This window comes from Lagopus leucura, unplaced genomic scaffold (genome assembly GCF_019238085.1).
Source record: "Lagopus leucura isolate 7727_CA_CO unplaced genomic scaffold, USGS_WTPT01 Super-Scaffold_100039, whole genome shotgun sequence".
In the NCBI taxonomy this organism is placed as follows: domain Eukaryota; kingdom Metazoa; phylum Chordata; class Aves; order Galliformes; family Phasianidae; genus Lagopus; species Lagopus leucura.
The window spans coordinates 2,743,846-2,758,393 of NW_024962288.1; the positions used below are offsets into that span (position 1 = coordinate 2,743,846).

At 44.3% G+C, this 14,548-nt stretch overlaps 1 protein-coding gene across 1 annotated transcript; it reads left to right on the top strand.

Annotated features, from left to right (window-relative positions):
- The first annotated feature begins 47 nt into the window (after nt 1–47).
- Nucleotides 48–12,301, top strand: IFT52 (intraflagellar transport 52). Its single transcript, XM_042883664.1, has 13 exons — nt 48–224; nt 530–617; nt 1,440–1,569; nt 2,321–2,396; nt 2,483–2,554; nt 3,095–3,221; nt 6,557–6,643; nt 7,625–7,693; nt 8,447–8,601; nt 9,706–9,793; nt 10,915–11,023; nt 11,509–11,654; nt 12,200–12,301. The coding sequence occupies exons 1-13, from the start codon at nt 106–108 to the stop codon at nt 12,239–12,241; spliced, it is 1,308 nt and encodes a 435-aa protein (XP_042739598.1). The 5' UTR covers nt 48–105; the 3' UTR covers nt 12,242–12,301.
- Nucleotides 12,302–14,548: the final 2,247 nt, after the last annotated feature.

A 14,548-nucleotide genomic window follows, 5' to 3' on the forward strand; every position in this document is an offset into this window, starting at 1 on the left:
TACGATCCCAGCCGCAGTGTTTCCTGGGAGATGCAGCACAAGCGCGGGCTGCTGCGCGTGCGCGGGCGGTCCGTTACCGGGCGACCGGGAGCCGTTGCGTGCGGTATGGCGGAGTGCCCGCGGAACGCCATCGTCTTCAACGCTTCCAAAGGGGAAGCCTTCTCTCCCGCCAACGACTACAAAGCCTGGCGTAAGAGGCTCCGAGGGAACTGGGAGATCCTGAGGTGAGGGCCGGGCCGCTGCTCTCCCCGTCCTGGCGGTGCTGCGCAGCTCGGCTGCCCGGCTCGGGGTGTCGGGGCGCAGAAGGAAGGGCCTTCGTTGGCACGGATTTTGTTCTCTGTGAGGTGCGGGTTGTGGCTGTGCCGCGGGGCCTCGCTGACGGTGCTTTGTGTTCGATAGGTTGTGAATTCTAAACCGAAACGAAGGGATTGAAGCGACTGGAGTGGTTTGCTTAATACTTATTTGTCAGTTCTTAGTAATATTGTGGTTCAGGGCAAGAATGCCGTGTCTTTTTGTTGTCCGTTTGTAGCTTAAAAGATGAGATCACGTCTGAGAAGCTCCTCGGAGTGAAACTGTGGATAACAGCTGGTCCAAGAGAAAAGTTCAGCGCTGCTGAGGTAAGAATCACAGAGTCGCAGAATGGCCAGGGCTGGAAGGGACCTCAAGGATCATGAAGCTCAACCCCCCGGCCACACGCAGGGCCACCAACCTCCACACTTAATACCAGCCCAGGCTGCCCATCTGGCCTCCAACACCTCCAGGGACGGGGCATCCACAGCCTCTCTGGGCAGCTGTTCCAGCACCTCACCATCATTTGTAAAGAACTTCCCTCTGGCATCCAACCTAAATCTTCCCTCCCGCAACTTAAAACCATACCTGTTTGCACATAGGCTGTGCATTAAGCAAATCTTAAAACAAAATAGAAGATAACAGCGTAGATGATTTTGGACGTTACTGCTTTGTATGAATTTACACAGCTTGAGATTTGAATGCTTTTCTCATAGCATCAAATTCACTGCAGGTTGTCAGAATCATCTCAGTGTAGCTTCTTCCGATACTTGAAGGGAGCATGTAAACAGGAGGGAGAATGGCTGTTTATGAGGGTGGATGGTGATAGGACAAGGGGGAATGGTTTTAAAGTGAGACGGGTGAGGTTTAGGTTGGATATTAGGAAGAAGTTTTTCATTCAGAGGGTGGTGAGGCACTGTAACAGGTTGCCCAAGGAGGCTGTGGATGCCCCATCCCTGGAGGCATTCAAGGCCAGGCTGGATGTGGCTCTGGGCAGCCTGGTCTGGTGGGTGGTGACCTGCACACAGCAGGGGGTTGGGACTGGATGAGCGCTGTGCTCCTTTGCAACCCAGGCCATTCTGTGATTCTTGCAGTCTTGCTGTTGTCTTCTTTCACTGACGATTTTTTTCTGGATGCTTGTTGTCTTTTAGTTTTCGGTTCTGAAGAAATTCCTGGAGGATGGTGGAGCCATCCTGGTGATGCTCAGTGAAGGCGGCGAGTCCAGATCTGGCACAAACATCAACTTTCTGTTAGAAGAATACGGGATCGTTTTCAATAACGGTAGTGGGGCTCACTGACACCTTTTATTCTTTCATTTCCTAGGAAAGCTAAGAGCAGTTCAGTCTGTAGGGTGTGAGCTCTGCAGGTCCTGCACACAAAATATGCCCTTGGATCTTTTCAGGCTGTGTTTCTCTTGATATCTGTATGTGCTCTATAGTGTAATACTGAGGCACACTGGGGGCTTTCCACAGGCACAGCAGCTTGGTAACAATTTGGCCATCCCCGTACCTCACCTGAAGCAGCTGTGGCACTTTCTTGGAGGAGACCAGTGACGTGCAATCCATTCGCTTTTGCACTGCCAAAGTGTAAATAAACTGTGTGCCTCGGTGTACAGGAAATATTTGTAGGCTCTTTGATGGCATTTAGCCTGGTATTTTTTGTTTTCCTTTTTTTTTGCTCTCTGTTTTTTTGTGCGTCAGTGCTATTGGTCATCATCACGCTTTAGGAGATGTATTAAAAACTTTGATAAGAATTCTTTTAACTTTTTTTTTTTAATCTAAGAACATGCAGAAGACACGTGGTCGTTTTTCATAGTTTTATTTTGCAAATATACTGCTGGTCTAAATCTTTATGTCCAGAAGGAAGCAATAGTGAAGACTGACAGGAACTTTTCTGGGGGCCACGTGCCAGCTTTGCAGTGTTAGAAAGAAACATTCAAGGGAGCCCAGAGCTAAACTCATTTACATTGCTACGTTTAGCACACTGATCAGTTAAGGTACAGATTTCCTCTTATTTCATTTTTTTATCCGAGATGCTGTTGTACGAAATGTGTATTACAAGTACTTCCATCCAAAAGAAGCACTGATCTCTGATGGAGTTTTGAATAGGTAGGTATTTTGGCTATGTGCATCTTCACAATTAACTCTTTTAGCCCGTAGTGTTTTCAGTAGGCTTTGCTTTCAATTTGCTGTAGGGGAATCAGTGAAGCTGCAGGAAAAACAGGGCTTGAGACAACAGGTGAAGATGGGAGCGGGCATGACTCACAGTAAGTGTTTTCCTTTGGGGCAGCTGGTGTGAAAAGCTGTAGCCTCACTCTCCACTGATAGCCTCCGTGGGCAGGAATTTATTTAGCTTATGTTGAGCTTTTCTAATGTATGTATGTCAGTTAGCTTCTTGCTTCCCAGGGCTTTATCTGGAAAGAAGGCTGTTCAGTGACTCTTGATAGCAAGTAAAGAGCAGGAATGATAGATAGATTTTGAGGGGAATTATTACTTTCTTGACCAGATATTGCCCCCCCCCCCCCCCCCCTTCTCTCTGTATTTGAGTTTGATTGAACATGAATAGGCATGAGCTCTGGTTAGTGAGTGCTCTACCTGTAGAGAAGAGGAACCCTGTTTCTTTCTAAAGAGAAACACCTCCTAGGAAGTAATGTCATTGTGGTGGTCTGAGTTTCTCAAACAGGGCTCTTGGCATTCCACCATCAGCGCACGGTTAAACTTGTCAGCTTAGGCAGATAGTCTGTTTTATAGATGAGACGAGCCTATCTGATGCATGCAGGCACTTAAGGAGTCTGTATTTTCTGCAGAGCTCTCACTTTTGTGTATCCATTTGGTGCCACACTAAATGTGATGAAACCAGCAGTGGCTGTTCTGTCAACAGGATCCATCTGCTTCCCCCTCAAGAGACCTGTCCTTGCGTTCTATCAGCACGAGGTACGATTCTGCATGAAGCAAGCCATGTAATTTGAGCATTTAATGAGACTGTTACTTAGTTAATAGTGGATGAAGAAGAGGACCATCAGCTCAGAGCTGGTAGATGTCTGTTATCTGTGCAGCTTTCTTAGTTCATTAAAAAAAAGGAAACTGCTAGTAGTGGATGGGTATAAGGAATTAGTATTGTTAGTGAACATTACCATGCTCTTTACTGTGTGTATAACTTGCTAACACTCTTGTGGGTTGGATGTTTTTTTGTACCTTAGGAAGGAAATTTTTCTTTATTTTTTTACTGACGATGTCTGTCTTCATTCCCCACATTGTGTCTGAAATGCACCCCGTAAATCAAAGTCAATACAGCAGTGTGAGCGAACTTACACGTGCACTTACTGCTTGCATTTTGTGTGCAACTGTTGGAGTAAGATAGAATAAAATCCCTTCCCCCGACACAATATGTGCACGTAAATCCAATGGACCTGCAGACTGATGTCTAATCTCACACCCACGATAATCTTGCAATTGTTTGCATTAATGCAAATGAGGTGGTTGCCGAGCCGCTCTCCATCATATTTGAGAAGTCGTGGCTGTCAGGTGAGGTCCCAAACGACTGGAGGAAGGGTCATGTCACTCCCATATACAAGAAGGGGAGCAGGGAGGACCCGGGGAACTACAGGCCGGTGAGTCTCACCTCCGTGCCTGGGAAGATCATGGAACAGATCCTCCTGGACAACATGCTCGGTCACATAAAGAATGAGCATGTGATCCGAGACAGCCAGCACGGCTTCACCAAAGGAAGGTCATGCCTAACTAATCTTGTGGCCTTCTATGATGGAGTGATGGCATTGGTGGACGAAGGGAAGGCGACCGATGTCATTTACCTGGACCTGAGCAAGGCCTTTGACATGGTCCCCCACCACATCCTCATCTCCAAATTGGAGGGAAGTGGATTTGATGGGTGGACGACCCGATGGATAAGCAATTGGTTGAAAGGCCGCAGACAGAGGGTGGTGGTCAATGGCTCTATGTCCAGGTGGAGGCCGGTAACAAGTGGTGTCCCCCAAGGGTCTGTCTTGGGACCGGTGCTCTTTAACATCTTTATTAATGACATCGATGAGGGAATTGAGTGCACCCTCAGCAAGTTTGCTGACGACACCAAGCTGAGTGGTGCGGTTGATACGGTGGAAGGAAGGGATGCCATTCAGAGGGACCTCGACAGGCTGGAGGGCTGGGCTCGGGTGAACCTGATGAGGTTCAACACGGCAAAGTGCAAGGTTTTGCATTTGGGCCGGAAGAACCCCAGGCACCTATACAGGATGGGAGGAGCGGTCCTTGAGAGCAGCTCGGCAGAGAAGGACCTGGGGGTCCTGATGGACGAGAGACTGAACATGAGCCAGCAGTGCGCTCTGGCAGCTCGAAAGGCAAATGGGATCCTGGGCTCCATCAGGAGAGGGGTGGCCAGCAGGGACAGGGAGGTGATTGTCCCTCTCTACTCGGCTCTTGTGAGGCCCCATCTGGAGTACTGTGTCCAGGTGTGGAGCCCTCAGTACAAGAAAGACATTGAGATTTTGGAAAGGGTCCAGAGGAGGGCGACTAAGATGATCAGGGGGCTGGAGCACCTCCCCTATGAGGACAGGCTGAGGGAGTTGGGCTTGTTCAGCCTGGAGAAGAGAAGGCTGCGGGGTGACCTCATTGCAGCCTATCAATACCTGAAGGGAACCTACACCCAGGAGGGGAGTAAACTCTTCAAAAGGGCTGATAACAGCAGGACTAGGGGAAATGGTTTTAAGTTGAAGGAGGGAAGATTTAGGTTGGATGTTAGGGGGAAGTTCTTTATTAGGAGAGTGGTTAGGCCCTGGAACGGGCTGCCCAGGGAGGTTGTGGATGCCCCGTCCTTGGACGTGTTTAAGGCCGGGTTGGACGGGGTCCTGGGCAACCTGATCTGAATGTGTATGTTTGGTGGCCCTGCTAGGCAGGGGGGTTGGAACTACATGATCCTTGGGGTCCCTTCCAACCCGGGTGATTCTGTGATTCTGTGTGATTCTGTGAATGCAGAGATGTCTTCTTGTGACATGTTTGCCAAAGTGACGTAAAGCCTCGCTGGGATCAAAGGCTTGCTGGTCAGTGTTCTCATTTCAGGAGCGTGCTTGTTTGCGTGAAGTTCCACGTGCTTCACCTCGTGGGTACAGAGAAGTGTGTTTTCCTCTGAGAAATGCAGCAAATGCACTGCGCTCCAAGTGACATCCATGTAACTTCTTTGTACCTCCCAGAGATCTTCTGCATGGGTTGGGCACTGAGATGGAAACAGTGCCATGTCAGCCGGGTAGTTCTTCCTGCATCGTAACACCGCCGTGTGAATTCAAATAGATGGCATCATTTTTCCTGTCTAGCTTGCAGAAACTGTAGGAAAAAAAGGTAGAAGATGAAGCCAGAGACAGAGTTTCTTTCTCAGGCAGAGCAGAGCAATGTGCCAGAAGGAAAACAGAATCTATGGAAGCAAAGAGGAGATGCGGTAAAGAGCAGCAACCAAAATTGAAGGAGTGGAAAGTAAGAGCAGGGGATGCTGTCTGGTTACTCTGTTTGGAATCAAACCTTTAGAATTCAAGTTGAGCTTTATTTGCAAAATGTGGAGAATATCAGCAGTTTGTTAGGCAAACTGGAGCTCTGAGTATCTTCAGTGCCATTGCAGCAGTCTGTATGGATGTGTTATGCCTTGAGCTCCACAGCTGGTGCAGGAAGCACACGTGGTGCCTGGGTCTGTTGAAAGCTTCCTGTTTCTTATGTGTGCCCTCGTGGAGGGCAGGAGGGGTAATCTGGATAGAGAAGAACACCAAAGTTGTTTCCTGGATGCCTTTTCATGCACATTCAATTTGGCTGAAGAGAAATAAAGGAGCCTGAATCTTTTGCATTTTATATTAGAAGCAGTGAAATTATCCAACTCTTCTGTTGGCTGATGTACTCACGTGCTGTGCTGACATGCATGCATGTTGCTGTCCTTTAGGTTTCCATTTTTTGAACTTATTTTTTTGCTTCATCAATAGAAGTGTTCTTTTTACTGCCAAAATAACATAAGTGCAGCTATTGTTGACGATACGGGATTTTTTGTCTTTCTAATGTTCAAAAAGATGAGTATTTTACTGAATTTCTGGGCCTGCAGAGCATGTGCTCTTATAAAGAATGCTGCGCTCTTGTGAGCTTTCCATGTTTGAAACTGCCTTTGATGCTTATTCCAACATTTCTCATTTGTTTCAGTTGCTTTGCAATTGGATGCCATTAACAATTGCCTCTAAAACTGCAACTAGGAATGTTTTTTTTAATATTGTGCTCTTTCTCAATAGAGCCAAGGTGGAAAGATGGCAGCACTGGGATCTTGCCACATGTTCAGCGATCAATACTTAGATAAAGAAGAAAATGGTAAGATCCTGGTAAGTGAACAAGTATGTGTATTTCACAGGGTTACAAAGGAATTCTAGCTGAATAGCTTCCTCTTGGCCAAGAAAGCTGTGAAAGTGATGTGGTGTGAGTCTCACCCATTGCTAACAGCTGACATCCTGGAGGCTTTGTCACAGCACAACTAACAGAAAGGAGTTTGTAACAGTACGGGGTATTGCTTGTGCTTCAGGACTCTGACAAGCGTTTCCTACTCCTGTTCAGCACTCGTTGTTATGAAAATTGATCAGTCGGTCTTTTGTGGTCTGTGACTTCTTAGCTTCTTGAGTGCTTGATTTTTGGTTTGTGATTAATAATAAACCTTTGTACATGTGGCTCCTGATGGGTTGTAGTGTGCTGTCCAAGGTGTAGTGCACTGTATAACCAAGATGTTGTAATCACAATATAATTGTGTATAACCAATAGATATCAAGATGTTATAATTGCAATATAATCAAGAGAGTAAGGCAAAGCAGACAACGATCACAAAAAGAGAATAAGTGGAAGAGCTTACCCTTGGGTTGAGCTCACTAGAAGATACCAAAAGAGGGGATCTCCAGAAGAGATCCTTCCCCTCTGGTAGCCAGCTCTTAAATAGGTCCAGGAGGGCTGCAGCCTGGCTCCACCCCTTCTGGCAGCACAGGTGAATTGCCTTCACCTGTGCTCCTCTGGCTGACTCAAGGCTCACCTCAGGTGATCAATCAGAGGTTCAGGCCGTGACTCAGCAGTTCCCATACATGCATAGTGCCCTTATTTGTAAGAAGAGGGTTTTCCTGAAAGCATACATCTCACACAGGGTGTGCTTCTTGTTCTGAATCACTGCTTCCATGAGCAAATAAAAATCCAAGTTTGTCTTTTCTCTCTAGATTTTCTTTGATTTATTACCCACTTTACTTCTTTTTTTGCTATATGTTATTAGATTTAATATGAATGAACTTGGGCCTTCCTGATTTTAATGAAGTTCTCCCCTTTTCCAGGATGTGCTTTTCCAGTGGCTCACAACATCAGATATTTGTTTAAACCAGACAGACATGGAAGACCCTGAGGTAAGAGAGATCCTTCAGAAGGCAGTAAATAACAGAGAGGTCCAGCAGTGCTGGTTTTGCCCAACCGTGATTTAGTGCAGAATAGCTAACAGCCAGATGAATGCTGTTGTTTTTACAGACCCTTTATTTTGGATAGAAGTTGAAGAATTCCTAGACAGACTAGGAGAGAAAATGGAGAATAAAAAAATATATCTATTTCAGTCTGGGGTTGGTGCTTATTCCTGAAGCTGGCTGTGAAAGACCTTTCCCAGTTTGGCTGCTGGGGATTTTTTTGCTGTTCAAACTTAACCAGTTTGTGCTTCAGCTTTGAGCCTTCAGTCGAGAGAAATGTGTGAAGCAAAGACAGATTTTGTTTTTCTGGTTAAACATCAGCCTTTGTATCAATTTTAGTTGTGGTTATTATTTTTTTTTATATCTGCATATGCAGAGATTATTTTTTATTTAGAAATACACATGACAAAATTGTAGACTGTGTGTACGAAAAGAAAGAGTCCTGCATGGTTGAGTGTTAAGCTGTCTCTTGATTTTAACAAGAACTGACAAATTCAGATGCAGTGTCTGTGCAGCTGTGAACAGGGTGCAGCTAAGAATGGAGTCTGCAGTTTTCTGGTGTAAGCTGCACTGCAAGGGGTCGTGCCTGGTGGAGAATGGAGTAATTATTTCTGGATGGCGTTAGGAGAGGTGTAAACTGGTAAGAGACTGTAATTGGTTTGGTCTTCTTAATAATGTGCGTGTCTGTGTGTGTGTGTTCAGATTTCAGACTATACCTTGCTCCCAAATATAGCTGCACTGTCTGAGCAACTGCGGGTCTGTCTGCAAGAAGGAGATGAGAGCCCAAGAGACTTCACACAGCTGTTTGATACGTCCCTGTATGAGCTGGACACAACCGCCCTCCCTGCAGTTCTCAAGTCAGCAACTCTGAACTCTTTCATTTCTCCATGTGCTACGTTCTTTTGTTTTTTCTTTCTCCATTTTCTGCTTATTTTGTGCTTATTGTGACCACTTAGCAGAAGAACCTGAACTGCGTACCGCATTCTGACTATGGATATACCAGAGCTCTTAGGGTGATAGTGTGGTCTTTTCTTGTTCTGCAGGTTTGTTTCTTTTTATGGTTTCACAGGTTTTCTCTTTGATAGGAATTTTGCCGTAGTTTCTGACATTCTTTTTTACTTCTTCTATCAGTTGTTGCCTCAAGGAACTGGTACTTTTTGTAGAACTGCATGCAATGATGTTGGGTACTTTCTGGAGGGATAAGAGGAGATACTGTCTGAGAGCTGGTTGTTTTTCCATTCATGTATTATTACTTGGCATTTACTGAAGCTCTGTTTTTTTCATCTTTGCACTTCCCAGCAAATTCTCTGCCTGAAGATTTATCTGCTGCTTGGTTTCATCACTCTTCTATCCCTAGCAGCTTTGTCCCATCTAACTTATGCTACTCAGATCGTGTAAGAACATGTTGAATAATAGCAGGCTTGGCACAGATTTCATGAAACTCCACTGCTTGATGGACATCTCTTCTTACTCTGTGTTTTTTCTGTTTTCCCTAGATGTGAATTCGTACTGGAATGTCCCTTCTGGTCCCATAGCAAATAATTTTTTAAATGGCTTTTGTTAGGAACTCTCTGAAGAACTGTTGAAATCCCCAGTCAGCTCCTTTTGAACTGGATCGCTTTTTCCTTTGTGCGTCCATCCCTTCAAAAGTTGTTTGAATAATGGAGAGCTGTGACTTCCTTCTGTTTTGTCATTCTACATGTCCATCTATCGTTGTCTGCTCTGCCATAACTTCAGTTTGCTTGCTTTCAAAGTCAGCTATTACTCATATGTAGTGCTCTGGGTTCCTTTGATCAATGGGTGTCCATTTTTTTTGTGCCGTTACTTTCTGCAAAATGTTGACCTTTGTGTCTTTGTGGAAGATTAACTTCTATAGTCCTTAATGCACGCAAGTACAAATGGTGTTATTTCTTTCCTCATACTTTGGGTTTTTGTTTTGGTTTGGTTTGTGCTTACTGCAGAGCTTATGAAGAGTTGAATGTGAAGCATGAACCTCTCCGACTCATTGAGCCTCAATTTGAGACTCCACTGCCTCCCTTGCAGCCAGCTGTAAGTATTCTTGCTGACACGGGACCTGGAGGGTTTTTGTTTCATATGGACACACTGTGTGTTGTTTCTGTGTTTCTTTCAAGAAAAAAAAGGGAGAGCAATACTGATCTTGCCACATATTTGACTCCTAAGAAGTAGCTTTTTTACACTTATGGTTTTAGTCAGCAGAACTTGAAAGTGTGGCATCTGGTATGGTACAGAAACTCTCTAAATCTCTACGAATGCCTTGCATGTATAATCACTTGTGTAGCTGCTCCTGGCCCTGTAGGGCTTTGGGTTTTTGCTTTCACTGTGAAAACAGAAAGTGGTGTTTCAGAAAATAGTGGTGTTGTGATCAATGGAATTGTACTGCTGGGGGGAGCCAGTCAGTTCCACTGTTCTCTGAGCTTCTGCATTTTCGGGGGAAGAAGAAAATAAAGTGTTGGTCTTCTACAGCAAGGGCTGGCCAAACTTTTACTTGCAGAGATTTGGACTGGCACCAACACCGTGAGCTTCAGTGGTGTCACACTTAGTTTTCTGTCTGAGCTCTGCCACTGTGGCTTGTGCTTTGGTTTGACCACTGAAGAAATGTTCCTGTGATAACTTACAGCTAGTTTCAGGGGTCAACTGGAAGTAATATCTCTTGCAGTGCTCTTTAAAAACAGGTTCATTTAGAAATAGAGTGCTCTTTTAAGCACTTGTCAGCCCTGTTCAATGCAGAGTCCCAGTTGTGGCACATGTGGTGACTGCATGAGAAAGAAAATACCCTCATCCAAATGAGCACAGAAATGCTTCAAGGCGAGTTGTTATGGTCTGTTTAGTACCTCGACTATCTCAGTACTAAATGGAATCACCTGGATGTCTTGGAACAAAAGTAAGAACAAACTGCAAATATAGCATCTGTAGTTGTTCTAGGAGATAATTTTGGCATTCTGGAGACTAAACTCTTGAAATATTGAGTTGTTTTTGCAAACCACACATGAGATTTTTAAAAGGATGTACGTTTGTACTCTGGGCTTTGGAGTTGCTTCTGATTTAAGAAAAGGTTTATTGAAGTGCAGTCTAAAACTGTTGCCTTGGAGATTTTTGAAGTATAAGGAAAATAATTGTCAATAAAACATGCTCTCTCAATTCTCTTCCAGGTTTTTCCACCTATTTTCAGAGAATTGCCTCCTCCTCCTCTGGAGCTGTTTGACTTGGATGAAATATTTTCCTCTGAGAAAGCTCGTCTTGCAGAGATTACAAACAAATGTAAGCAGAGCAGACTGATTTTTCACATGTGTCTATGCAAGTTTTTGTAAGAAAATAGGTGTTTGACCTGGTCATAATTTATGGAAATGCACTTTTGTAATCCTGGGCCAAGTATGCTTTGAGTGTTGGAAGCTGGTTCATGACTTACAGCTCGACACATCGGTTAGCAGCAGCATATCTTCCTCTTCCTATCCCTGTCTTTTCCTCTTCCCAATGGGCTTTGATTTGTAAGCCTGCTGTTATTTTAGAGACTTGCTGGCCTCCCTTTCTATTCTTCTGGGGACTGGTTTTTGAAGTCAGCAGTTCAGTGTCTGGTACTGACCAGATGAGAACGTACTGGCTGCAGGAATACATGATGACTAGTTCTGTGAATCTGTTTGTATCCCCAGGATGCCAGAAATGAATGGAGATTGGCAGTATGTTTTTGCCCTGCTGGTCCAGATGTGTGATGCTCACCTGCCTCTTTGCTTGCGATGCTTGTTTAGGTACTGATGATGACCTGGAGTTTTATATACGAAAGTGTGGCGATATCCTAGGAGTAACAAGTAAGCTCCCAAAGGAGAAGCAGGATGCCAAACATATTCTGGAGTACGTCTTCTTCCAAGTGGTGGAATTTAAGAAACGGAATCAGGTATTTTTCATAACAGAGTTACAAGTGAATTGTTGATACTGCCAGCACTAGGATGATACGTCCTTGTAGCAGCTGCTCTTGTCACAGGGAGGAGATACAGCAGTGCGTAAAGGCACTTGATGGACAATAAAGTCGACGCCTGGTGTTTGATACAGAATACTTACAGTGGTATAGATTGCGTAGTGCTCAATTTACTAAGTCTCCCATTTATTTTAATTGGGGGGTACTGACAGTGCAGTTTGAGTAATTCCAGTCATTGACATGCACAACATGTAAAAGCAGTGTGCCCTCATGGGTGCTCCTATGCTTGCTAACGCAACGATGTAGATGCGAAACCTGCGTTGTTACTTACAAGGAGTATTGTGTTCAAATTGACAGTGAAGAAGTACTTTATGCTTATAGGCAGACCAGCTGTTTTTACTAACAAGTGTCTCAAATAGCTCAGTTAAGGTCCAAATCTGACACTAGTTGTACAAACGATAGTATATAATCTGTACAATGAGATGTTTTGTTCTGATTTTGTTCCTCCTTTCCTCTTCCCTAAGCAACGTGATACGGACGCAAGTGAAGCCCAGAATGGTGACTGAGACCTGGCTTTCCCCGGGTGGAGAGGATCTGTTAAAAATATACTTAGCAATTTTCTTCAACCTCTGTGTTCAGTACATTGATTGAGACTGTCTGAGTATTTCACTGAATGTACGGATCGGTTACATGTAGTAGTTGGGATAACTAATGCCTTTTGAGGAAATGTTTGTATTTTCCAGGTTATTTCCTGTTTTTCTATTTCTTTATTGCAACTGCAATTTTGTTATATTTATATATATAAATATATATAAATAAATCTTATGCTAAGAAAATCTAAGTTTGGTCATTTCTTGCTCTGGTATTTATTTTCTTCTACTAAGTTTTACTGTGGGCCCTTTTGGCATACATGTAGTCCTTAACTGCACTGTGAGAAAGATCATTACTCTGGTTGGTGAACTGGAAAAAGAAAATACAGCAGTAAATATAGGAGATGCTGAAAATATATTACTGTAGCCCCCCAAGGCTTTTGGATCTCTGCAAAAATGAACCAAGGCGAGGTAGGTTTGTAACTGTAGGAGCAGAAGGTTTCTTTCCAGGGAGGGGAAGAGTTGAAATCAGACAGTGATGATGCTACAGACTGCTGCCTTGTTCAAGGTTGGAAGGACATCGCGAATGGTGTTGGGATTAAGAAGTTAAGATTTAATGGATCTCTATTAGGAAAGGCTGATACTGTGCAGGAAACTCGGGGAGACATTAAACCAGGTATTGCACAGGAATGGAAACTCACATGGAATTCATCATCCATGAGATATTGAAGCTCAGTGCATGGTGACAATATAGCCAAGGGTATAAGCACTGAGAGGAACAGATCTGTCACTATCATTAGCACTGTGTGTCAGTGTTGCTGGAGATTTTTAACAACTCTCTGAGGTTGCCCTCTGATATTTGAAGAGTTCTGTATTTCATCAGACACCCCGACTGTAAAACTTGATTTTTGCCCCACTCGAGCACTTTGTAAGGCCTTTGTGCACTTGTGCCTTATCTTTATCTGCCATGTTTTTTAATGTAAAAGCTGCTGCTTTTCCAAAAGGTTTGTCTTATCCTCCTCCCCTCCAAGGGGAAAAAAAAAACAACACAAAACCAATCATTTTACACTGTTTCATGTTTAGGATGCTTTCCTAAAGCTGGTTTCCCAATGCACCTAGCGAGCTACTAACCAGCTGAGATGTGCCAACGTAATACTGGCAGAAGGGATTATACTGTATGCTTTGCATCTGTATGCTTTATGGACAATCCTTTATCATAGCAGCATGTTTCAGGATTTTCATTTTTTCCTAATTCAATGATTTTTCTTTAATAATATGGTTGTGATTTTCACTCACAGAAGCACTTTGTATGTTCCAGCTCTGGATTTACATAATAAGCCTTATCTTTCCCCCGCAGTATCAATACCAATCAGTCAACCGGCACCAACTACAGCTGAACCAAACAACTGTGTGATCTTCTTGCTAATTATAGAGGTGGTTTGTGCTGTTCTTTTGGTGTTTAGACTGCAAACTGTAAATACACTCTCCCTCTGTGCCCCTTTTCAGAGTTGTTTTTGTCACCTGTTCCTGATGTTGTAACATGATTTTTAGAAAGAAGTCATCTGAGCAGCTAGAGAATACAAGCAGCTCCCTGTTTGCTGTTTGTCTCTTGTGCCATGCTGACAGCTGAAGTAAAAGAACAGCTTTTTTTTTTTTTCCCCCCCACTGAATGGAGGTTGTTTTGGCCAGAATGTCTGCTATGAACTGTGTGCAGAGGCAATAGCTGCACTCTGTCTTTCAAAACTTCCCTTTGGCCCTTAGAATAACAGTTTAAACGCTTCCCATGAACAGAAATACTGCTTTGGGCAAGGAAATAAAATACATGTAAGCTGATTGACAGAAACTGGAAGGAGTTTGATGCAATGAAGGCTTTCAGTAAGTGAAGCTAGCCATCAGAAATGAAGGCACCCAGCAAAGGTAACTGGGCTTAACAGGTTACTTTCCCCTTTTACTCTCATGTTGTATTTTACCACTTCTCCTTTCATCCCTGAAAGGAGAGAAGCAATAGTGTTTCTTCTGCAACCTGTAAATGCCCTGAAAGCTGGCATTAGCAAGTAACTTTAGAGACAAAAAAGAGTGGAAGCGCGAGGTAGGAAGAGCAGCTCCAGCAGCTGCAGGAGTGCGGTGGGAGCGCTCTGCCAGGCTCAAAGCTGAAGTACAAACTTAAGTTCGAACAGCAAGAAAATCTCAAACAGCTCACAGCGGACAGCCCCTGCAGCCCCGCGCTCTGCCTGTGCTTCTCCCCACGTGCCAGAAGAGGGATCCCGAGCCCCGGCCCCGCAG